The sequence below is a fragment of the Balaenoptera borealis genome (genome assembly GCF_965194805.1).
Source record: "Balaenoptera borealis genome assembly, chromosome: 12".
NCBI classification, from domain to species: Eukaryota; Metazoa; Chordata; class Mammalia; order Artiodactyla; family Balaenopteridae; genus Balaenoptera; species Balaenoptera borealis.
The window spans coordinates 43,513,085-43,535,721 of NC_138869.1; the positions used below are offsets into that span (position 1 = coordinate 43,513,085).

General features: G+C 39.7%; 1 protein-coding gene across 2 annotated transcripts in view; it reads left to right on the forward strand.

The window, feature by feature from the left end:
• The window catches only part of PRKAR2A (protein kinase cAMP-dependent type II regulatory subunit alpha), an 83,343-nt gene that overhangs the window by 26,911 nt on the left and 33,795 nt on the right, over positions 1-22,637 (forward strand). For both annotated transcript variants that reach the window (XM_082344987.1, XM_082344988.1), the window contains exon 2: positions 14,692-14,727. In XM_082344987.1, coding sequence (XP_082201113.1) covers positions 14,692-14,727 — 36 coding nt within the window. The remainder of the gene's footprint in view (positions 1-14,691; positions 14,728-22,637) is intronic.

Genomic DNA, 22,637 nt, shown 5'->3' on the forward strand with positions numbered 1-22,637 from the left:
GAATTTTTTTTTTTTTTTTTTTTTTTGGCCGCATCCTGCGGCATGTGGGATCTTAGTTCCCCAACCAGGGTTCGAACCCGTGCCCCCTGCATTGCAAGTGCAGAGTCTTAACCACTGGACCACCAGGGAAGTCCCTGGAAGATGAATGTTTTTATGTACTTCTGGCACACAGTAGGTATTTAATAAAAACACATTCAGCAAATATATACTGAAAATCTGTCCTGTGCTAAGCATTGGGAATACACTGGTAAGTAGAAACAGACTTAACTCCTTCCCTTGGGAAGAGCTCACAGTCCTGTAGGGGATACCAACATCAACCAAATAATCACTCAGATTGTTCTAGCATTGTACCTGTGGCTTCACTGCTTTGAAGGAAAGGCACTTTGTTTCCTCAGAGCCTGTAATAGGCATCTGAGCTCACCAGGTAGGTCAAATATGGCTTCCCTGAGAGAAGTGACTACTCTCTCAATTCCAAAGTTTGAAATAGGAGTTAACTAAGCAAAGTGGTGAGAAAAGCATTCTAAGACAAGCCCTTGAAGTGAGAGGGAACTTGGTGAGGAGACCAGTGTGGCGGCCAGAATGCAGAAAGTAAGGAGAGCATGATCAGAGTTTTGTCCTTATCTGAAGACCAGTGAGAAGGCCACTGAATAATTTTACGTCATGGGGTGTGAGTAATGAGGATTATGGTTAGAAAAGATCATTCTAGCAGCTAGGTAGAAAAGGGATTTGGAGAGGGCTAGAGCTGGTACAGGTAATTTATTAAGAGGCTATTACTATAATTGAGGCTTGAGATGATGTTTGCCTGAGTTGAAGGGGGTGGGTGTTGAAGATGGATTCAGGGCTCATGTAGAAGGTAAGATGATGGCCAGGTCTTAGGGATGGATTGGATATGGGGTATGTGGAGAGAGAACTATCAAAGAAGACACCTATATTTTTTGGCCTATGCATTTGAATGGACAGCAGTGTTCTTTATTAAGATAAAGAACATGAGAAAGCCTTCAGCTTTGGGAAGATGGGAAGATCATGAGCTTGATAGTGGATATATGAGTTTGAGGTCTCCTGAGTTAAGCAGGAGATGACAAGTGGGCCATCTAATATTCTCATCTAGAGCTCGCTGAAGAGATCTAGGCCAGAGGTATGAGGGTGGGTCGTTACTTGAAGCTATAGGTATGAATGAAATCTTCCAGAGTGAGAGAACAGAGTGAGAAGCAGAGGGCCTCTGACTGACAGACACTTTGAGGACCCTAGTTTTAAAGGACAGGCATAGGAGAGTGAACCTACAAGGGAAAGGGGAAACCTGCAAGGGTAAGGGGAAGGCGCATGTTGTAAATGAATGAAAGCATGAAAATTAGACAATATGCAGAACACTTCTATTGTACAAATCTGAAACTCTGTACCCATTAAACAACAACTTCCCTCTCCACCCCCCACCCCCACCTTCTGGTAACCACCATTCTACTTTCAGTTTCTATACATTAAATTTTTTTTTTTACTGTCAAAAAAGAAGTTTGAGAAATATTGGTTCTAGGATATCAGCAACACATTCCCTACTCCAACTCAAACATCTGTGTGCCTACTGTGTGTCAGGCCACTGTACTGATTCCAAGGCCACTGTAGAGATTCCAAGATGAGGTAGACATGACCACTACTTTTGAGAAGTTCCCCTTCTACCTGGGAACAAAGACCAACAAAGCAAGTGCTGTTTGCCAGGCACAGAAAGACAAGAATATTTTTGTAGACTGGTTTAAAGAAGAAGCAAGGGCACAGAAACCTCACATTATAAAATCTGTAGCTTGGTGAGGCAGGAAGTGGCAGGCATTAAGATTAGCAAAGTGAAATAAAAGTCAGATTGTGAAAAGTCCTGGAAAGAAATATTTTGGACCTTATGCAGAGACAATGGCAAGCTGTCAGAGATTTTATTTATCAGGGGAGTGATGTAGTTAGTAGTCTATACTTGGAAGATTTCCAGAGCTGCATGGAAGCTACATGGGGTGCTTGCTGGGGGTGTTCTTTTAAAGAGGCTAGAGGAGGCATAGAGAGTAGACACAGATTTCAGGAGCAGGCTCAGCAAGGCTTCGTGCCCAATTGAATGTGTGCCTGTGTGGTAGGGGGTGGGAAGGGTAATGCGGTGAAGCGGAGGGAGAAGGTAGAGACGAACTTTGGTGGTGATGGTGACAGGGAGACCTTGTACAGATTTGGCCTCAACGATTCAAGTGCAAACCCCCAGAGGCAACTAGAAATAGAAGTCTGGAGCTCAGGAACAAGGTAGGACTATTTAAATAGATTTGAGTGTGTGTGTGTGTGTGTGTTTGTGTGTGTGTGTGTATGTGTGTGTGTGTGTAGGAACAGAATGACATTGCTACAAAAGTTGTGCAGAAAAGATGGCCCAAGAAGGAAGCCTGAGACTTCCAGAAAGGAACCAGAAAGGTGTGAGGAGACATGGAAAATGTTTGGCCAAGACAGTGGAAAGGAGAATTTCAAAAGTAGGGCTATTCCACAATGTTAGGTGTCAGGGAGATCCAATAGAATGGGGAAGGGACAGAGGGTGACAGTGAGCTGCCAGCCGCCCAGGGAGTGAGGAGCATGGCCCAGCTGCATCTGGTGCCTGAGTTCTACTCAAGAGAAAGCTTTATTTATTATCCAGTGGATGCCTCCACAGTGCTTTACCAAACAAACTGCCTATACCATTAAGAATATTTATTTCTGAATTTGCTGATCTCAAAAGCTTAGAAATGTCTGTTTATTTTGTATCTTTTATAAAGTTAAAGTCTCACTATGCAAAGAGTTACCATCTTTTTCATGTTACTTAGTTTCTACAGGTGGTCAGCATTGATACTTTTTAGACTTCTCTCCTTGCCTGAAGAAAATAAGAATGACCCAACTTTTCCTGCTTTTTTTTGGAGTTGGCTTCCTTTAGTTTAGATCATTAAATGTGTTATAGTTTCACCCCACAAGAAGCAAGATATCAACCATAAAAGTGGCAAAAGTGGTAGAAACAGTTATAAAATAGTTAATACTTTAAAAAAGCTCATTCCATGTAAATTTTTTTCTATTAAATGAAAAAGAAATGAAGCTGGTCATTGGTGATAAGGTTTTTCAAGAAAAAAGGTTAAATGGAGCATGTCTATAAAAAGATAGACCACATCTCGTCTAACTCCATTTTTGGTCAGCGTCACTAGCCTCAGAACTTTCTTTATTCTCCATCTCAGTGGTATCCAAGCCAAAAGTTGGTTGTCCTTTACCCTCACTTTAGTTTTTCACTTATTCACCAAGAAGGTTTGGGAATCAACCCAATTAAATTTTAGTGTTTAGGGAGCATGTTTGTTGATCTTATATAGAAATTCTACATAATAGAACATTTGATTAGCCAGAACAAATTGAACAAGATAGATGAGAGTACTAAGGTGCCTTTCTGCTTTCACATAATCTTCAACTGCCCAATTTAATATAATAAAGAACCTTTTTTTTTTTTTAAAGTACTCTTTTCATATCAGAACATTTTAAACCCCACATTTGTTTATTTATTTATTTTTGGCTGTGTTGGGTCTTCGTTTCTGTGCGAGGGCTCTCTCTAGTTGTGTCAAGCGGGGGCCACTCTTCATTGCAGTGCACGGGCCTCTCACTATCGCGGCCTCTCTTGTTGCGGAGCACAGGCTCCAGACGCGCAGGCTCAGTAGTTGTGGCTCACGGGCCTAGTTGCTCCGCAGCATGTGGGATCTTCCCACACCAGGGCTCGAACCCACGTCCCCTGCATTAGCAGGCAGACTCTCAACCACTGCGCCACAAGGGAAGCCCCAATAAAGAATCTTTTATCTAATTAAACCTTCTTTAGATTTTTTTTTTTCCAAAAGCTGTTTCCCTAAGCACTTGTCTTCATTAGAGGTATTTGGGGATGGTGGGAGAGAGGGAGATAGATTCAGAGAAGTAGATCACCATTATACTAAAAATGGCATGTAGAATCAAATTTGACTGTGTTGGGCTTCAGGTTTATAAATTGGGTCTTAAAAATTACCTGTATCTCAGATTTTGCTCTGTAGCTCTAAATAACTTGCACACTAACTCTAGCCATCAAGGAATGGAAAGAAATGGTAGCGAAGCACAAGCTAATGAACCAGTTGAACAGCTAGTGATTTTTATTATGATGAGTTACGTTTTCTTGTTAGGTGGTGGGTTTTGTCACATCTGTTATAACAGATCCTTTGAAGAACAAAGGTCCAAGACCAGCAAGGGAACAATGATCGTGAAGTCCAGACTGGCTTACTGATCATGAACTTGAGAATTGTTTTTCAACATCAGGTCACAGAGGGGCAGACTTGATTTTTTAAGATGATAGTGAATAAAATCCTGTTAGCTCTTCAAAAATAAGGATTTTTAGCAGTAATAAATAAAACAGTTTACATCAGTCATTAGAAATGCAAATCAAAACCATGATGAGATATTACTTTATACCCACTTATTATTATAATAAAAAAGACATAATAACAAGTGTTGACTTGGATGTGGAAGAACTGGAACCCACATACACTGCTGGTAGGAATGGAAAACAGTCTGGTAGTTACTCAAAAAGCTAAGTATGGAGTTACTGTATGACCTACCAATTTCACTCCTAGGTGTATACCCAAGAGAAATGAAAACATATATCTACGTAAAATGTGTACACACGAATGTTCATAGTAGCGTTATCCTTAATAGCCAAAAAGTGGAAAAAACCCAAATGTCCACCAGGTGATGAATGGATAAACGAATGTGGTATAGCCATACAATGGAATAATATTTGACAACAAAAAGAAATGAAGTACTGATAGGTGCTACAAAAGGCCAGTTGTATTCTACTTATATGAAATGTCCAGAATAGGCAAATCTATAGAGACAGTAAGTTATTGGTTGCCTAGGGCTAAGGGGGGGGAATGGGGAGTGAGTGCTGATGGGTATGGGGTTTCTTTTTGGGGTGATGAAAAAAATCTAAAATTGATTGTAGTAATGGAGACACAATTCTTTGCATATACTAAAAACCATTGAATTGTACACTTTAAATGATAAACTATGTGGTATGTGAATTATATCTCTATAAATCTGTTATGTTAAGAAAAATAAAGCTATTTTATTTTTTTCTCCTCCTGTCTCTAGCTATTGCAGCCCCAGGCCCCCCTGAGAGGTTAAGCTATGGCCAAGTACAGTTATGGTTACTTCTGTTTTTCTTTATATTGACTCAGTCTTTGTACTTAAAATTAATTTAAGTGAAAAAAAAAGTTGTAAAAAAAACTTTATGCTGACCTTAGAAAAGTACTCAGTTTTGGACCTGGTTTATCAGTAAATTTTGATTAGTTTGTAAGTACTAATATTTGATAAACTGAGTTAGCCTCAGAAATTTTTCAGTTAAGATTCCAGATGCAAATTCCTAATGGGGGCTTTTAACTTCATTTTAAAAGACATTTTAGGCATTTCAAGAAAGAAGGTGCTTTCTCAAAGTTGCACGAATGTGAGTGTTACCCAGTTACCCTGCTAGCATCCCCAGGGTGATTTTAGATGTTGTCCTTCCATAGCTACCTGTATGGCTAAGAGCATGGGCTGTAAAGCTAAGACTGTCTGCCACCCTGTCTGGTTTCACCTTTGTTAGCAGAGTGAGTTATTTAACCTTTCTTGCCATAAATTCTTTATCTAAGTAGTACCTCATAAGGTTTGTATGAGAATTAAGTGACTTATAACCATAAAGTGTTTAGGGCAGATCCTGGCACATAAATGTTATATGTTGTTATTCCATCTCCACATTTTCTAGCATTCTTTGTCATCTGGATCGGCAGAATTTCCTTTTGGCTTCTGAATTTACTAAGATTAGGTTTGTCATATATATAGCCGAAGAAAATGAAAACACTAATTTGAAAAGATATATGCACCCCAACGTTCACAGCAGCATTCTTTACAATAGCCAAGATATGGAAGCAACCTAAGTGTCCATCAACAGAAGACTAGATAAAGAAGATGTAGTGTATATACATACACACACACACACACGGTGGAATATTGGCCATAAAAAAGAATAAAATTTTGCTATTTGCAACAACATGGATGGACCTGGAAGGTATTATGCTTAATGAAATAAGTCAGACAGAGAAAGGCAAATACTGTATGTTTTCACTTATATGTGGAATCTAAAAAATAAAACAAATAAATAAAAATAACAAACAGAAACAGACTCACAGATATAGAGAGCTAGTGATTACCAGTGGGGAGAGGGGCAAGATAGGGGAAGGGAATTAAGAGGTACAAAATACTAGGTATAAAGTAAATAAGACATGAGGATGTAATGTATAGCACAGGGAATATAGCCAATGTTTTATAATAACTTTAAATGGAGTATAATCTATATAAATATTGAATCATCATGTTATATGCCTGAAACTAATATAATATTATAAATCAACTATACTTCAATTTTAAAAAGATTAAGTTTGTCTGTGAGTGGCAGAAAATCCAAAATAATAGCACTTAAAGGAAGCCTAAAGTTCAGGGCCAGTAGGACAGGGAGCTTCATGAAGTTGTCAGGGGTCCAGGTCATCCTATCCTGCTACTTTGCAAGCCTATTTCTACTCTTTTCTAGAGTTGAAAGACAAAAGGTAATTAAAACACATAGAATTAGTAGTGTAACTGTGTTATTTGAAAATATAAAGTAAATCTCAGGATCAACAGCCCAAAGAGTTGCTGCATTTGCCGCTGGGGAGCAGGAATTGTGAGTAGGGAGAGATGGATTACAAGACTGCTGCGTTTTGTTGATGTTGTTTTCTTAGTTATAGCCTTATAGTACTGATTGGCTTTTAAATTTGTGATATGTAAAAGTTTGATTAAAGACAAAATTCTAGAAAATTAGAGTTATTTCATATAGTGCTTGTGCAAATTTTTTTTCACGTAACAATATATTTTGAAGGTCTCCCTGGCAGTTCATATAGGTCTGTTGCACCCTAAATTTTAACGGCTGCATAGAGGTTTGTACTCTGACTATACCAGTTGTTTCCTTAACTTCTTTTTCTAGACAACTTTTATTCTCATTTTTTTTTCTATTACATACAATACTATAGTGATTATGTGATATATATATAGAAAACATATTCCTAGAAGTGGAATTATTACTAGGTCAAAGACAGTTCACAGTTAAAATTTTGACAGAAACTACCAGATTTTCTTCCAAAATTTTAAGATCACTCTGATAACTGTGTGGAGAATAGATTGATGTGGAACAAGATGGGCCTTGGGAAGACAAGTTTGGAGGCTGTTGCTATCATCCCAGCGTGAAATGATGCACTTCAGGCTAGGGTAACAGTGGATATGGAGAAAGGTAGACTGATTCAAGAAATAAAGTGGATGGGAGAACAGATGGAATTATTAATGAAGTAGATGTGAGTAATGAAAGAAAGGAGGGAGTCAGGATGATTCAGATAGACCAGTGACATCAATTAGAGTCTTCATGTCAGATGAAACCTACTTGCCATGGCCAGATTAGATGAATTTGTAGATACTTTGCAACTCTGACATTGTATGATTTTGGTATCCATGACAGCACCCTTATTTATAGATTGAATGATACACATATTGAATACTTTGTGTTTTATAATTGTAGGTATATAATTTTATTTGATTTTTTTTTTATTGTGCAAACATTGAGTTTATCCCTAAACTGGATAGATTTTAATCTTCTGTAAATCTCTGGCCAATGTGCTTCCTTCCTCCACCAGCTGCAGTCAGAGTGATCTTTATAAAATCCAGTCTGCGATGACTCCCTTCACTCCAGTTTCTTCATATTGTAACAGAAGTGCTGTGTCCATAGCTGATCCACTCACAGGGAACATTTCCAAGTGGTTCTGTTCCATTCCACCTTGTTTGGGGGTGTCCAAGCCCCCATCCTCTCTCCAGTGGTCTTATAGGTCTTCTGGACTGTGGGAAAGTAGAGGGCCCCCAGGTTGGGAATCAGTGGAGCAAGAAGATAGGTAGGTATTCTATACTGGAGGACTTTCCTGACACTCCCTATTATTGGGGTAGGTAATCCTTCCTTTTCTCTTCTTCCAGTTAATACTTCATCTCTCATTAAGTCTTGGTCATTATTCTCCAGATTTTCCCTTCTGGTTTTGCAGTCACATCCAAGGAACTCTTTATCAGGTACTTAAATCTTTGTTCCTGCTCTTCTCCCGCAGCTGGAGGAAAAAGAAAATACGTAGAAATAACTAGTTTATTACTTCTGAATATTGCCCTGCCACAGCATGACTTCCAAAATAGGCCTTGCTCACCTCTTCACCTTCATCTCTGTGCTGTTTTGCCACTTTGCTCATGCCATATCATATACTTCTTTCATTTCCTGAAATCATAGGTTCACTCAACTCCATCCCAACCGTGCTTAGACCTTACTTTGTAGACCCAGACCTTCCTTCACTTTCTCTACATACTCTTCTTATGTGCTCATAGAGCACTCTATACTTGCCTTTGTAGTAGTATATATCACATGTTATGATTATGATATGATTATTTTGGGTCACTGGTTAGCTAGCTCCTGAGATCTTTGTGCACAGGAGCCATATCTGAATCACTTTTATTTCCCCACTGGTAGCACAGTGCCTGTCCTAGAAGGGCTCAGTAATTATTTGTTGAATGAATAAATATGTATTTGGCACCAGCCAATATTGAATGATTTTTATTTAGTTCAAGGATAGAGGAAATAATCAATATAGAATAACAATGTAGAGGAAAGTTGTGATTTTAGAAGAGGCTACTTTATTTTTCTAACAAGTAAGTATGTTTTATTCAGAAACATAAGCATGATCTATGGAAACTAATAATAGGAAACCAGTTAGGTCTTCCCTGGTGGCCCAGTGGTTAAGAATCCACCTGCTAATGCAGGGGACATGGGTTCAAGCCCTGGTCTGGGAAGATCCCACATGCCGCGATGCAACTAAGCCTGTGCGCCACAACTACTGAGCCTGCACTCTAGAGCCCATGAGCCACAACTACTGAGCCCGTGTGCCACAGCTACTGAAATCTGCGCGCCTAGAGCCTGTGCTCCGCAACAAGAGAAGCCACTGCAATGAGAAGTTCACGCTCTGCAACGAAGAGTAGCCCCCGCTCGCAGCAACCAGAGAAAGCCCGCAAGCAGCAACGAAGACCCAATGCAGCCAAAAATAAATGAATTAATTAATTAAAAAAAATAGGAAACCAGTTAATATAATTCATCATAATAGGTAAAGTAAAAAATCATGTTATCATTTCTATAGATAACTAAAAATACTATTTAGTAAAATTCAAAAATTCCTGGCTAAATTTGGAAGATATCCTTTAACTACTGGTATACAATTGATAACAGATTTACTACAATAAGAGGCTACTTTAATAATAGTTGGAAGCCAGGTTGCAAAAGCCTCAAAAAAAAAGAATGGTCCACTCACAAAACAGCTCATTTGGGAAGCTTGGTGTTGGAAGGAAGTAGGTATGTGAATTATATAACTAGAGGCCTTAGCAGGGTCAGATAGGAGTTTTCTGTAGGTAGATAGTGGGAAGATGGATATCAACTGTTGGACAGACTAGAGAAAAGGCTCAATGGGATGGGCCTCATTATCAGCACATGGTCACATGTACCAGCAGAAACTACCACACCAAGGCAAACACACCATTGGAGCTTTTGCTTTAAACTTTGATGACCGTGTACCTAGTTTAACCAGCACAAGATTCTACAGAATGAAAAAGTGAAGAAAGAATAGCAGCAAATCAGAACTACAATGGGATATCACCTCACACCAGTCAGAATGGCCATGATCAAAAAATCTACAAACAATAAATGCTGGAGAGGGTGTGGAGAAAAGGGGACTCTCCTACACTTGGTGGGAGATGTAAATTGATACAGCCACTATGGAAAACAGTATGGAGGTTCCTTAAAGAACTAAAAATAGAGCTACCATATGGCCCAACAATCCCACTACTGGGCATATAACCAGAGAAAACCATAATTCAAAAAAACACATGCACCCCAGTGTTCATAGCAGCACTATTTACAATAGCCAGGACATGGAAGCAACCTACACGTCCATCGACAGAGGAATGGATAAAGATGTGGTTCATATATACAATGGAATATTACTCAGCCATAGAAAGGAATGAAATTGGGTCATTTGTAGGACGTGGATGGACCTAGAGACTGTCATACAGAGTGAAGTAAGTCAGAAAGAGAAAAGCAAATATCATATAATAACATATATGTGAAATCTAGAAAAATGGTATAGATGATCTTATTTGCAAGGCAGAAACAGAGACACAGACGTAGAGAACAAATGTATGGATACCAAGGGGGAAAGGGTTGGGTGGGAGGAATTGGGAGACTAGGATTGACACATATACATTATTGATACTATGTATAAAATAGACAACTGATGGGAACATACTGTATAGCACAGGGAACTCTACCTAATGCACTGTGGTAACCTAAATGGGAGGGAAGTCCAAAAGGGAGGGGATATCTGTATGTGTATGGCTGATTCATTTTGTTGTGCAGTGGAGGCTAACACAACATTGTAAAGCAACCATACTCCAAAAAAATTAATAATAAATAAATAAATAAATTTTAAAAATTAAAAAAAAATTTAAAAAGAAAGAATAGTAGCATTCTTTCCCTCTTCTGACCCATAGAGAAAGCAGAATGAATTTGTGTGTGAAATCATGGTAGATTTTTTTTGTCTTCTCTGTTTTCCTTCCCTTCCCTTCTCTGTCTTTTTTCTTAATTGTGAACCAACGAGTCCCATAGTTTATTGATTGGGTCTCAGAACCCTAAATGGGTTACTCGGCACTTTTCTTGGACTTTTCTTGCATCATTGAGTGTTCCTCCTTTGACACCCTGCTTCTCCCTCATCTATGTTTCCAGGCACCCTGGGACATTTACACTCTCCAAAAACTTTCTTGCCCTTGGGGCTTTCGTCAAGCTATTTCATCTGCCCAGAGATGCACTTTCACCCCCGCCTACAGAGGCCCAGCACAATTGCCACCCATTGGTGGCAGCCCTTCCTGGCAATCCGTTTGTTGTGATTAACGACTCTAATGGGCCTGCCCTAACAGCTGCCTTGTAGTCCACTTTTGAGATTTACTGTTCTGTGCTATGTTTTACTATGCTGAGGTCCTCCAAACACAAGGCCCTCATTAATGCCCTGCTTCTGTTATTTGCCTCTGTACATAGCTGGTGTTGCTAACATCCTACCAGCCCAGCTTTAAGTTGAGTGTGCCTATTTGCCACAGCAGTTGTAGGATCTTGAGTCCTGAGCTTTGCCCTGCCCTAGCTGTTCTTGGATTATGTTCTCCGGGTTTGGTTTGGTTTGGTTTTAACATTTATTTATTTGGTTGCGCCAGGTCTTAGTTGTGGCAGGTGGGCTCCTTAGTTGTGGCTTGCCGGATCCTTAGTTGCAGCCTGAGGACTCCTTAGTTGCGGCACGTGGGCTCCTTAGTTGTGGCTTGCCGGATCCTTAGTGGTGGCATATGAACTCTTAGTTGCGGCATGCATGTGGGATCTAGTTCCCTGACCAGGGATCGAACCCGGGTCCCCTGCATTGGGAGGGCGGAGTCTTAACCACTGCGCCACTAGGGAAGTCCCTGTTCTCCAGGTTTTTATGCCGTATCCTACCATGTTCATAGTGAAGATTCTATTATCTTGTCCATCATGTTTCAGTTTAAAATAGGAGAGACTTTGGGAAATGTTTTCAAATTCTCCAGCATGTTCTTAATATTCACCACATAAAATATTCTACCTGCTCAAAGAACCATGTTTTAATTTCAGGGTATGTCAGCATTTATGAGTTCATTTAATCAGGAATAATGACTTTTAGTTTCCACTGAGATTGCATTTGTTAATATTTTTGAGGCACATGTTTTCAGATCAGGTAACCTAAATTTTAAGTCTTCCTATTCCCTATGTATTTGTTTATAATAGAAAAGGAGAGCATTTTAGGCACTATTTTCTGCTGGAAGATCTTCTCATACTTATACTGGTTGAATACTTTGACCCACATAAACTCTGATGTGCTCTGTTTTGGGCTATTTAAGCAGTGGTGAAATTACAATAGATGGTCTCTGTCTGCTGTAGTCACTAATTACATTCTCTGTGCCTTGGCATTGTATCTTGCTCCAACTGCAGCTGTTTCCTCTGGCCCTATAAAAGCTTATAAGATGTGTAATAATTTAAAATGAAACAACACATAGATTTATCAGGCAGCATGTTTGTGTTTTTAATTACATTTTACACTGCAAGTCACCTTTTTTTTTAAAGTACTTTTGAACTCTTTCACAGAGGGAGTGCTTTAGGAATTTAAAAAATCATTTTGTCTTTTTTGCATGATATATGAAAGTATTGATTTTAAGTTTGCATTTTAAAATTTTGATTCCTTCTTTTATGTCTTTGTTTTAAACACACTGTTCTTTCTTTATGATAGTTCTATAATCTTGATATCTAACCCTTTGTTTGAAGTATCCCCTGATAGCACCCATACTAAATTGTTTCACTGTGTACTTTATAATTTTAGGTTGTATACTAATATTTGATGGGGTTTTAATTATGGAAATTTCATGAGGCCTGGGTTGAGGGCTTATGCTGGTGTACATTTCATCCGTCTAACTGAGTGACAAGCACATGTGTTTCAAATGATCAAAGGAAACTCTCCCACATCTCTCAAGCTAGAATGCAAGCTCCATGAAATCAGGGATCTTTGTTTTGTTTACTAATGTCTCCCAAATTGTCTACTGTAGTGCATGGCATGTACTAGGTACTCTACCTATATTTGTTGAACTGAATCACTTCCTTTCCTGGTGGATGGATTAATTTTGACTAATCCACTTTTTATTGAGGAAGTAGTGACAGACTATTGTAGGTACTTTCAGGAATGCTGGGGTTTTCTTTTGACTATTTGCCTATTTGTTCCAGTAACATGACTTTGACCCTGTGCTGCACAAAAAGATAATCCTAATCCTATTAAGATGAATGAGCATTTGCCTCCCTCCTGGGTCTATGTTTGTTTCAGAGACCATGCATTAGAGTTTGGCTCTCTGAGCCGTCTTCAATTTGTTTTTCACTAATCCTCAAATTTCTGTTTTTTTGGAGCGTTATAAGGCATATTTTATATATTTTTAAAATAAAATTAATCAGATTAATGTTTGAAGGTAAAAAAACCCCACCTTGTTTTTTTTTTTAATAAATTTATTTATTTTTGGCTGCATTGGGTCTTCATTGCTGCTTGCGGGCTTTCTCTAGTTGCAGCGAGCAGGGGCTACCCTTCATTGCGGTGGCTTCTCTTGTTGCGGAGCACGGGCTCTAGGCGCGTGGGCTTCAGTAGTTGTGGCTCACAGGCTGCATGGGCTTAGTTGCTCCGCGGCATGTGGGATCTTCCCTGACCATGGCTCGAACCCGTGTCCCCTGCATTGGCAGGCAGATTCTTAACCGCTGCGCCATCAGGGAAGTCCCTCCACCTTGTTTAAATGATATAGTTCAGTGGTAAGAATTTAGAAAACCATCAAACATAAGGAATGATAGGTGAAAAGTAGGAAAAATTAGCAAAAAAACTTTTTTTTGTTTGTTTTAACCTAAAAATGTGATCAATTTTTCTGATTAATACAGTGACTGTGGGTGGAGAAAACCCACCTGTATTGAGGGAGAGTATAACTTCATGGTTAATTTTTTATTTTAGTGTAATACTCATTAAATTATTTTATTTTATTTTATTTTAAATATTTATTTTTTAATTTATTTGGTTGCACCAGGTCTTAGTTGCAGCAGGCGGGCTCCTTAGTTGCAGCTCACCAGCTCCTTAGTTGTGGCATGTGGGCTTCTTAGTTGTGGCATGCGGGCATGCAAACTCCTAGTTGCGGCATGCATGTGGGATCTGGTTCCCTGACCAGGGATCAAACCTGGGCCCCCTGCATTGGGAACGAGGAGTCTTATCCACTGCACCACCAAGGAAGTCCCTCATTAAGTTATTTTATAGAGTTATTTATTTATGGCTGTGTTGGGTCTTCGTTTCTGTGCGAGGGCCCTCCCCAGCCGCGGCAAGCGGGAGCCACCTGCCATCGCGTTGTGCGGGTCTCCCACCACCGCGGCCCCTCCTGCCGCGGAGCACGGCTCCAGGCTCCAGGCTCCAGACGCGCAGGCCCAGCAATCGTGGCCCACGGGCCCAGTCGCTCCGCGGCATGCAGGATCCTCCCAGACCAGGGCTCGAACCCCCGTCCCCTGCATCGGCAGGCAGACACTCAACCACTGCGCCACCAGGGAAGCCCCAAGTTATTTTAAAATGAAATGTAAATGCAGGTCTAGCAGGTCTTGGGATTATCTTTAAAAGAAGAAAATTTAACTATTTGATATCATAAAATTACCAGTAAATTTAGTAGACTTCTTATTCATTTGCTGTGATACAAATTAGGTGGAACTTGTATGTGAACAGAAATAAAATTGCCACCCACGTTGAAGTTATAAAGAGCTTGTTTTCAAAGACATATATTATTCTTTATATTGTCTTTATGTGATCATGTTGAACCACTGTCTCTGGTTGATTATGGAAGAATATGAATTGATCCACCACTTGGTATTCAGGTTCCTAGTTCTGTTGTCAAAGATCTTTGCAAAAAAGGAGGATAAAGATGGGGTCATGTGATATAATGATGACTAAACATTGCTTCTTTGTTTTGCAGTTCCAGTTCCTAACAGATTTGATCGGCGAGTATCAGGTATGTGTTCTTTTTCACAGCATACTACTGAAATGCTATTTTAAGATGGGATTATCGTAAATAAAAATAAAGTGATCTTTTTAATAAAAAGGTAAGTTGATAGCATTATAGAACATTATAAAAATTACCTGTGGTTCCTTCATTCTGTTTCATTTTAAGTTCTGAGTATATATGTACTTATTTTTATATTACTATAATCAGTTTGTCTCATTTGTGTCATTAATATTTTTCCACGTTCATAATTATGGCTTCTAAAAACAACTTTTCATATTACTACTTCTGGCATTCTATATTATGCTTGCCATTAGCTTCTTGCTTACATTGTTGAGCCACTTAAATTACTTCCTCAGTAATAGTGCTGGAAGTAGCATTCTCTGGTCAGAGAATAGGCTACAGGGAGAAAGACACCCTGCAAAGACCTCTTTTCCACCACCATCTCACTAACATAGGCAGTGCCTACTCCTTTCATTTATTTTTTTAATATATTTTTATATTGTTGACTTACAAACATACTCCTTTAATTTAGATGTAAGATATACCTCAAATTGTTTTATTTGGGATTCCTTTGATTATTAACCAAAAATGAACATTTTCCAAATATGGGAAATCTATTTTATTTTCTTGTATGGGACTAGTTTGATGATATTTTTCCCTTTTATCTTTTGTGGTCTAGATTATTTTTTGTAAGTGTGAATACATTTCTATCATGATTTTTATTTTTTAATTTATTTATTGATTTATTTATTTAGTTTTGGCTATGTTGGGTCTTCGTTGCTGTGTGTAGGCTTTCTCTAGTTGCGGAGAGCGGGGGCTACTCTTTATTGCGGTGCGCAGGCTTCTCATTGCGGTGGCTTCTCTTGTTGCGGAGCACGGGCTCTAGGTGTGCAGGCATCAGTAGTTGTGGCACGAGGGCTCAGTAGTTGTGGCTCACGGGCTCTAGAGCTCAGGCTCAGTAGTTGTGGCACGTGGGCTTAGTTGTTCCACGGTGTGTGGGATCTTCCTGGCCCAGGGCTCAAACCCATGTCCCCTGCATTGGCAGGCAGATTCTTAACGACTGCGCCACCAGGGAAGCCCCTATCATGATCTTTAACCTTTTGAAATTTTTAATACAAAATTTTCCAGGTTGGTGTGCTACTTATTTTAATTTTGCTGTTTTTTATTGACTCAAAAATTTTGATCTGTGACTGGTACCTTGAACGCTGCCTGGCACAGAGCAAGTACTCAGTAAATATTTATTGACTATGTACATCTCTTTTTTTTTTTCATGATTATTCCTAAGCTGAGAAGGTCCCCATTTTTTCATAGAGCTGATAAATATGTTTTCTGAAAGTTTTTCTTATAATAAGATGCTTGACTTTTGGATACATGTAGAGTTTATTTGATTGTACAGTTGGGATGTTTATGTGTTTCAAAATTGCTATGCAAGCTGTATGTGTCACATCATTCTTTCATATCCCCTTGTTCTGGGAAGGTTTCTTGACTTTAAATTGTCATATGACCTAACATCTGGTAAGGCTCAGAATCTCTTTCCTATCCCTCAGTCATTTTCTTTGAGAAAATCTGCTCATTTATGTTTTCAGAAAGTTTTTGGTAAGGTTGTACACCAAAGTTTGTTGAAAGGAGTTTGAAGAATGTGCTGTTACTTATAGAAAGTCATTTACAGAGACAGGACTTCCCTGGTGGTCCAGTGGTTAGGACTCTGCACTTCCATTGCAGGGGGCACGGGTTCGATCCTTAGTTGGGGGGGTCCCAACATCCCGTGAGGTGCAGCCAAAAAAGAAAAAAAAAAAGCCTTACAGAGAGGAAATAGAATAGAAATTGAGGCTAGTATGAGACCCATGAGCTACTATCTCCCGTTTCTGTTCATCCCTGCACCCCTTTTTACCCAAAGATTAGTAATAGCTCTTGACATCTGTAGGGCAGGCCTGGGGAATGGAGAGTGCAGTGACATCTCCTCCAGAGGTCACAGACGGTCACAGATGAATTGCTGCGTAGCCTCTCCGTCAATGTGGTTCAGTCCTTGAACTCTGTGGAGGACTCAGATGAATACTTGGTATTATCCCTACCCTTAGCTTTTACAATCTTACTGAAGAGTTAAAACTTTTTAATATCAATCAAATATTAAGTGAAAAAAAAGGATTCTTAATAGAGTCCAAAATGATTATGCAGGAGAGCAAATAGCTTGTTAGCAATAGCTAACATTTTTTGAGTGCAGGCTGTGTGCTAGGTGCACATTTTTAAGGTCTTTCTAAATGCCTGCCTTGTATTGTTGAATATAATCCTCACACTAACACTATGAGATACATGCTGTGATTATCCCATTGTATGGATAGGGAAACTTGGGGCAAAGCAGAGGTTAAGTAACTTGCAACAGTTGAGGTGATAAAGTGCCCACAGGTAGCATGGTTCCTAAGTACTACCCTTCACATCTCTATGTGCCCTTTCTTATACCCTCTGGAACTCTTGGTCAGTCTTCAGCTAAATCCGTAAACTCAGAGAACAGAGCCTGTTCTCTGAGTGCAGTCTTCATCTTCCTGATCTAGCTGAAACTTGGCCTGCCCTGCAGGCTTTTCAAATGGCTCATTTCTCGTTCACCTTCCTTGTAACACTGACAGGAGGTGGGTGAATATCTCTACTGTTCCTCATTGTTGCTTCCAGGCCATTCTCTCTCCCTCCTCCCTAAAACCCTCTACTTCAAACCTCACATTATACTCTACCAGCCACTGCCCCTCCTTGTTTTTGTCCTCTAATAACCCCCAGGTTGTTCCTTCTTATTTCCACATAGATAATCCTTCCAGTCTGGTCCTTCCATTCCTTGACCTCCTCTTTTCCAAGGTTCTTGTCTTCCACCCTACTTCAGCCACTCATTTCCATGGTTGTATTGTGGTAGGACCAGCATTACAACTCTTCATATTCTCAAGCAGTGATCCCAGTCTCCCACCACTGCCTGCTGTCTTCTAACAGCTCCTTTGCTGTCCCACTCCAGCTCTCACAACTCATTGATCCTGTCTCCTTTTCACTTTCTCGCTTCCTCTTTACTAACCTTAAATTTCTTGATCAGTGATTATAACCACTCCCTGACACCTTCCCTCAATTCACTTTTCCCTTTTTATTTTCTTGGCTAAACCACACTGTGGTTAAACCCAATTCTCCACTTATTGTGTCTGCACTACAGCTGTACTTGGTTGAGGGAAAATACGCATTCCTGTTGACTGATCTTATTTCAGTTCATGATCGTTAACTTCTAGTAGGCTCTTGATGACAGCAATCATACTGTGTTTCTATACTTCTTTCACGCCCCTGTTCTCCTAGGTAAGTCTTTCATTTCTTCTCTCTCTCCAAACCTCCAACACCTCCTCCCCCATCCTCATTCCTGTCAGATAATCTTCCTCTCAATTTAACTAAGGAAACAGAAGTAACAGAAGAGAATTTCCATAGGCTCCCACCCCATCTATCCTTCTTAATCTGCCTGTGAGTCCAGTTGTCCACCTGTACACTAGATCTCAACCCTTCATCCTTCCAGCAGTTACCTGTTCTTTATCCTGCATAATCTTTATTCTTCAACTGGATTATTTTTCTCAGCAAACAAACATATCATTGGCTCTCCATTCTTAAAAATAAAACTTTAAAAAATCACTCTTCCCTCTCTAGCTACCAACCTTTCTCTCTCCATATCTTTATAGCAAAACCCCTTGAAAGAATTGTCCATATTTCTAGTTTCTCTTCTATTCTCTCTTAAGCCCATTCTAGTCAGACTTTTGCTCCCATATCTCACCAAAGCTACTTTGTGTATTGCTCACTCGCATTCTTCAGAAGGAAGGAACAAAAGGAAGGGTTGAGGAATCAGGAAGAGAAATTACTGGAGGCAGAAAAAAAATCAAGAGACACTTCTTGGAGGGAGGCAGAAATTGCACTGGAAGTTGAAAAACATGGTTACTATTTGGCCAGTACCAAGAGGGATGCATTCTAGGTGGAAGAATGTCTTAAGAACTTGAAGGGGGATAAACTGGACCTGGCTGCTCTGGCTGTAGGAGAGGAGATAAAATAAAATTGGAAAGATAGTTGAGGAATGGGCTCCTGATGTGATCCAAGGATTTCAGCTAAAACTAGTGGTGTGAGGACATGTGCTGTGTCAAACACTGCAGAAGAGACTTCAACAACTCAGGGTGTCTGACTGAATAATAATCTGGAAAGTAAAGCAGCATAGGAGAGCTAACAGTTGTTGAGTGTCTCCTGTGAGCCCGGCCTTATGTTTAAATGTCACCTCCTATTATTAACCCTTTAACATGGTTCTAGTATTGTTATCCCCTCTTAGCATTGAAGAGACCAAGGACTGGGGACGTAGAGAAATAGTGAGTGAGCAATAGATGGACCTAAGCTCAGACTCCAGTGAGTGTAGCTTCAAAGATGAGCTTTTCCCCTCCTTGATGCTGCCTCTCCCTTGCAAATCACTGGAATTGAAAAGCTGTGCCTTCCAAATCCTTCTAGCAGAACAGTCCCTCTACATCAAGTGATAAATGCATCAAATGAAGAGAGTCCATAAATTCCTTAAAGGCAGTTTTCTTGACATAGTTCTAAATTAGTGATAACTGTCTTTCAGTTTGAAATGTTAGTTTGATTCTGTTAATTTAAAAACTTCATCCAGGGACTTCACTGGTGGTCCAGTGGTTAAGAATCCTCCTTCCAGTGCAGGGGATGCGGGTTCAATCCCTGGTTGGGGAACTAAGATCCCACATGCCACAGGGCAACTAAGCCCACGCACTGTAGAGCCCACGTGCCAAAACTACTGAGCCCCACGCGCTGTGCAGCCCACGCGCTACAACTAGAGAGAAGCTCACGTGGCACAATGAAAGATCCCACGTGCTGCAAGTAAGATCCAATGCAGCCAGATAAATAAATAAATATTAAAAAAAAAAACTTCATCCAAAAAAGAAAAACCCTTTTGTTTCATAAATTTCTGTTGTTTAAGCCACCCAGTCTGTAGTATTTTGTTATGGCAGCCCTAGCTGACTAATATACCCAGGCTGTATCAACTCTTCATGGGCACTGGCAGGACAGCACAGGGCCTCATGCCTGTGACCAGGATCTGGGCTCATTTCTTTGTAGAAATGAGGGGATTTTCTCTCACAAACACATTTTAGTGATTCACGTTTCTGGATGGAAGAAGCACCAGTTAAAATTTAGAAGAGGAAATTCTGCAGGATAATCTATTGTTACTTTGTACAGTTTCCTATTACTAACTAGTGACATCTGCTGGAGAACTGTGGCAAAATTAATTCCCTCAAATGAGGGGCTGTGCTGCTCTTTTAGTCTTCATCTTCAATAGGTCTCGACCATCTCATGACATTCAGTGTAGGTCTTTTTTTTTTTTTAATGCGTTTATTGATTGATTGATTTTTGGCTGCGTTGGGTCTTTGCTGTGCGCGGGCTTTCTCTAGTTGCGGCGAGCGGGGGCTACTCTTCGTTGCCATGCGCGGGCTTATTGTGGTGACTTCTCTTGGTTGCAGAACACAGGCTCTAGGCGCGTGGGCTTCAGTAGTTGTGGCACACAGGCTCAGTAGTTGTGGCGCACGGGCTTAGTTGCTCCGTGACATGTGAGATCTTCCCGGACCAGGGCTCGAACCCATGCCCGCTGCATTGGCAGGTGGATTCTTAACCGCTGCGCCACCAGGGAAGCCCGACATTCATTGTAGGTCTTGAGGCTGCATAGGGGATGACACAGACTCTGGGACTCCCCGCACTGAGACAGGTTTCCTGATGTGTAGAACCATAAGGGGCAACAATCACATAGACACTTAAAAATGGATTTTTTTTATAGAAAATGAGAAAAGTAATTCGGGATCGGTACCAGAAAGAAGTAGAGAGGTTGAGGGTAAACAAAGGAAGAGGGAAAAGGGAGCCGAGTCTGATGTTCAAAAGAAAAGGGAAAAAATGAAAACCAGTTTAAAAAAATAAAGATATAATGTTTTTTCACAAATAGAAACATTAATAATTTTAATGAAAATAACTACTTTTGTTTAAATCATAGTGCTGTACCTTAAGACTTAAAAACTATAACATTTGTTGCCTCAGTTACATTGTCTAAAAATATAAAAATGAGCTAAGTTGCTAAAATACTTTCCTCCAAACTCAGAGGAAAAGCAAGCCTGGAAATAGGCTAGCTCAAGACTAAGTGTCATTATCAGTAAGATCCTGTCAGTCTCATCATTAAAGGCTTATTATTTTCAACTTCTTAAATGAATATTTTCATACATATGCAAAAGTAGAGAAAGTTAGTATAATAATACTCATATATCCATCTGTCTCCAAAATGAGGTTTTTTAAAATGCGTATTTCTAAGACATTTTGAAATCCTGGACCAAGGAGTAGCAGTTAGAGTAGACTGAATAAAGGTCAAATATGAGAATATTTCTGAGGTAGAATCTGATGTATTCATTGGGTAAGAGGTGAAAGAAGGAAGCCATGGTGAGTTCCAAATTTCTGGTTTAGAAAGCTGGGCTGATAATGACAACATTAATCAAGAGTGCAAAGAACCAAGAGGTTTGCAGTTTAAAATAGTGTCTGGTTAGCTGCCCTCAACAGCAGCTTCCTCAGCCCCCTACCCAAATACCTATGAAGATGTGAAAAGTGGCAGCAATAACATCTAGGAACTCAGGAAGGTGTCTGCCTTAATCTTTAGGACAGATCTGAGATAAACTTGTTTCCTTATGGAAACAGGAATGGCTTGGAGAAAGATAGAAAGAAAGTCATTGTCTACATCCCATTATCACTTCCCTGGCTCAGCTACAAAAGCCTGCACCACCAAGGGCTGGGCAGTACTCTCTGCAGAACATTACCTGATGCTGTTTTAGGGACTAGAATGGTGCCTATCCTCTTACTCCCTTCTCCCTGATTTTTCTCCATCTATTTAAGGATACTGGGTCCCTGTTAGACAGGCAGAGTGTTGATGGCATTACAGTACAGAAGGCGTGGTCCACACAAGTAGACTGGGCAGGGAAGGGAGTCCTGTGTACAGGTCATGCTGGGAGTCACCATTTCTCAGGTATTCCATTAGGTCAGAGAATCAATGAGGAAGGGGAAGCTGGGACACAAGCTAGACCAGGGCTGCAATGAGTAAATGTCTCTAAGAAATCAGGAGTTAAGTTGAGAGTGGTATATATCATCTTATCACCTCATTATAGATATATAGAGATTTTTAGCCATCATACAAAAGAATTGAGCATAGGGTCAAGAAACTTTTATATTTCTTGCCTGCTAACAAATAAGAAATAAACCCTAACAAACAATACAAGGCTTACGAATGAATTTGGCAGATTAAGGATATAAGAGGAATGAAGATTAGAAAAGTCCACTATAAAATGCTCATAGAATGCAAAAAATCATTGCCTTTATGAATTCTGAGTAGAAAGCCAAGGAAAGAATAGGCTAAAATGAAAAGAGAAATGGGTATGATAAGGAAAGACTATAAGAAAACTAAACACAATAAACAGGAATTAAATACATAGGACAAAAAAACCAAAATTGTTAAGAGTAAAATCTGTGATGGAAGACAGCTTTGAAGAAAGGACAGTTGTTGAAAGAACTAAGATAGAGAATAGAACCAAAATAATGATAATTAATATTCCAGAAAACCAGGACAAATGAAACAGAAGTGATAATAGTAATAGTTCAAAGAGTTGGCATTTACTGCATCCTGTGTGCCAGGCACTTGTTTATTGGAATCCTTATAACGGTTCTCAGAGGGGAATCACTACTGATAGCTCCATTATGCAGAAGAGAAGGTGGAGATTTGAAGTAAATCAAGCCAGGTCACACAGTTATTGCAGATAATTGAGGATTTATTAGAAGAAAAATTTCCCTAGCTGTAATGGCCTGTAATAAACTTATTGTGAAGAAGGAGCAGGTTTGTT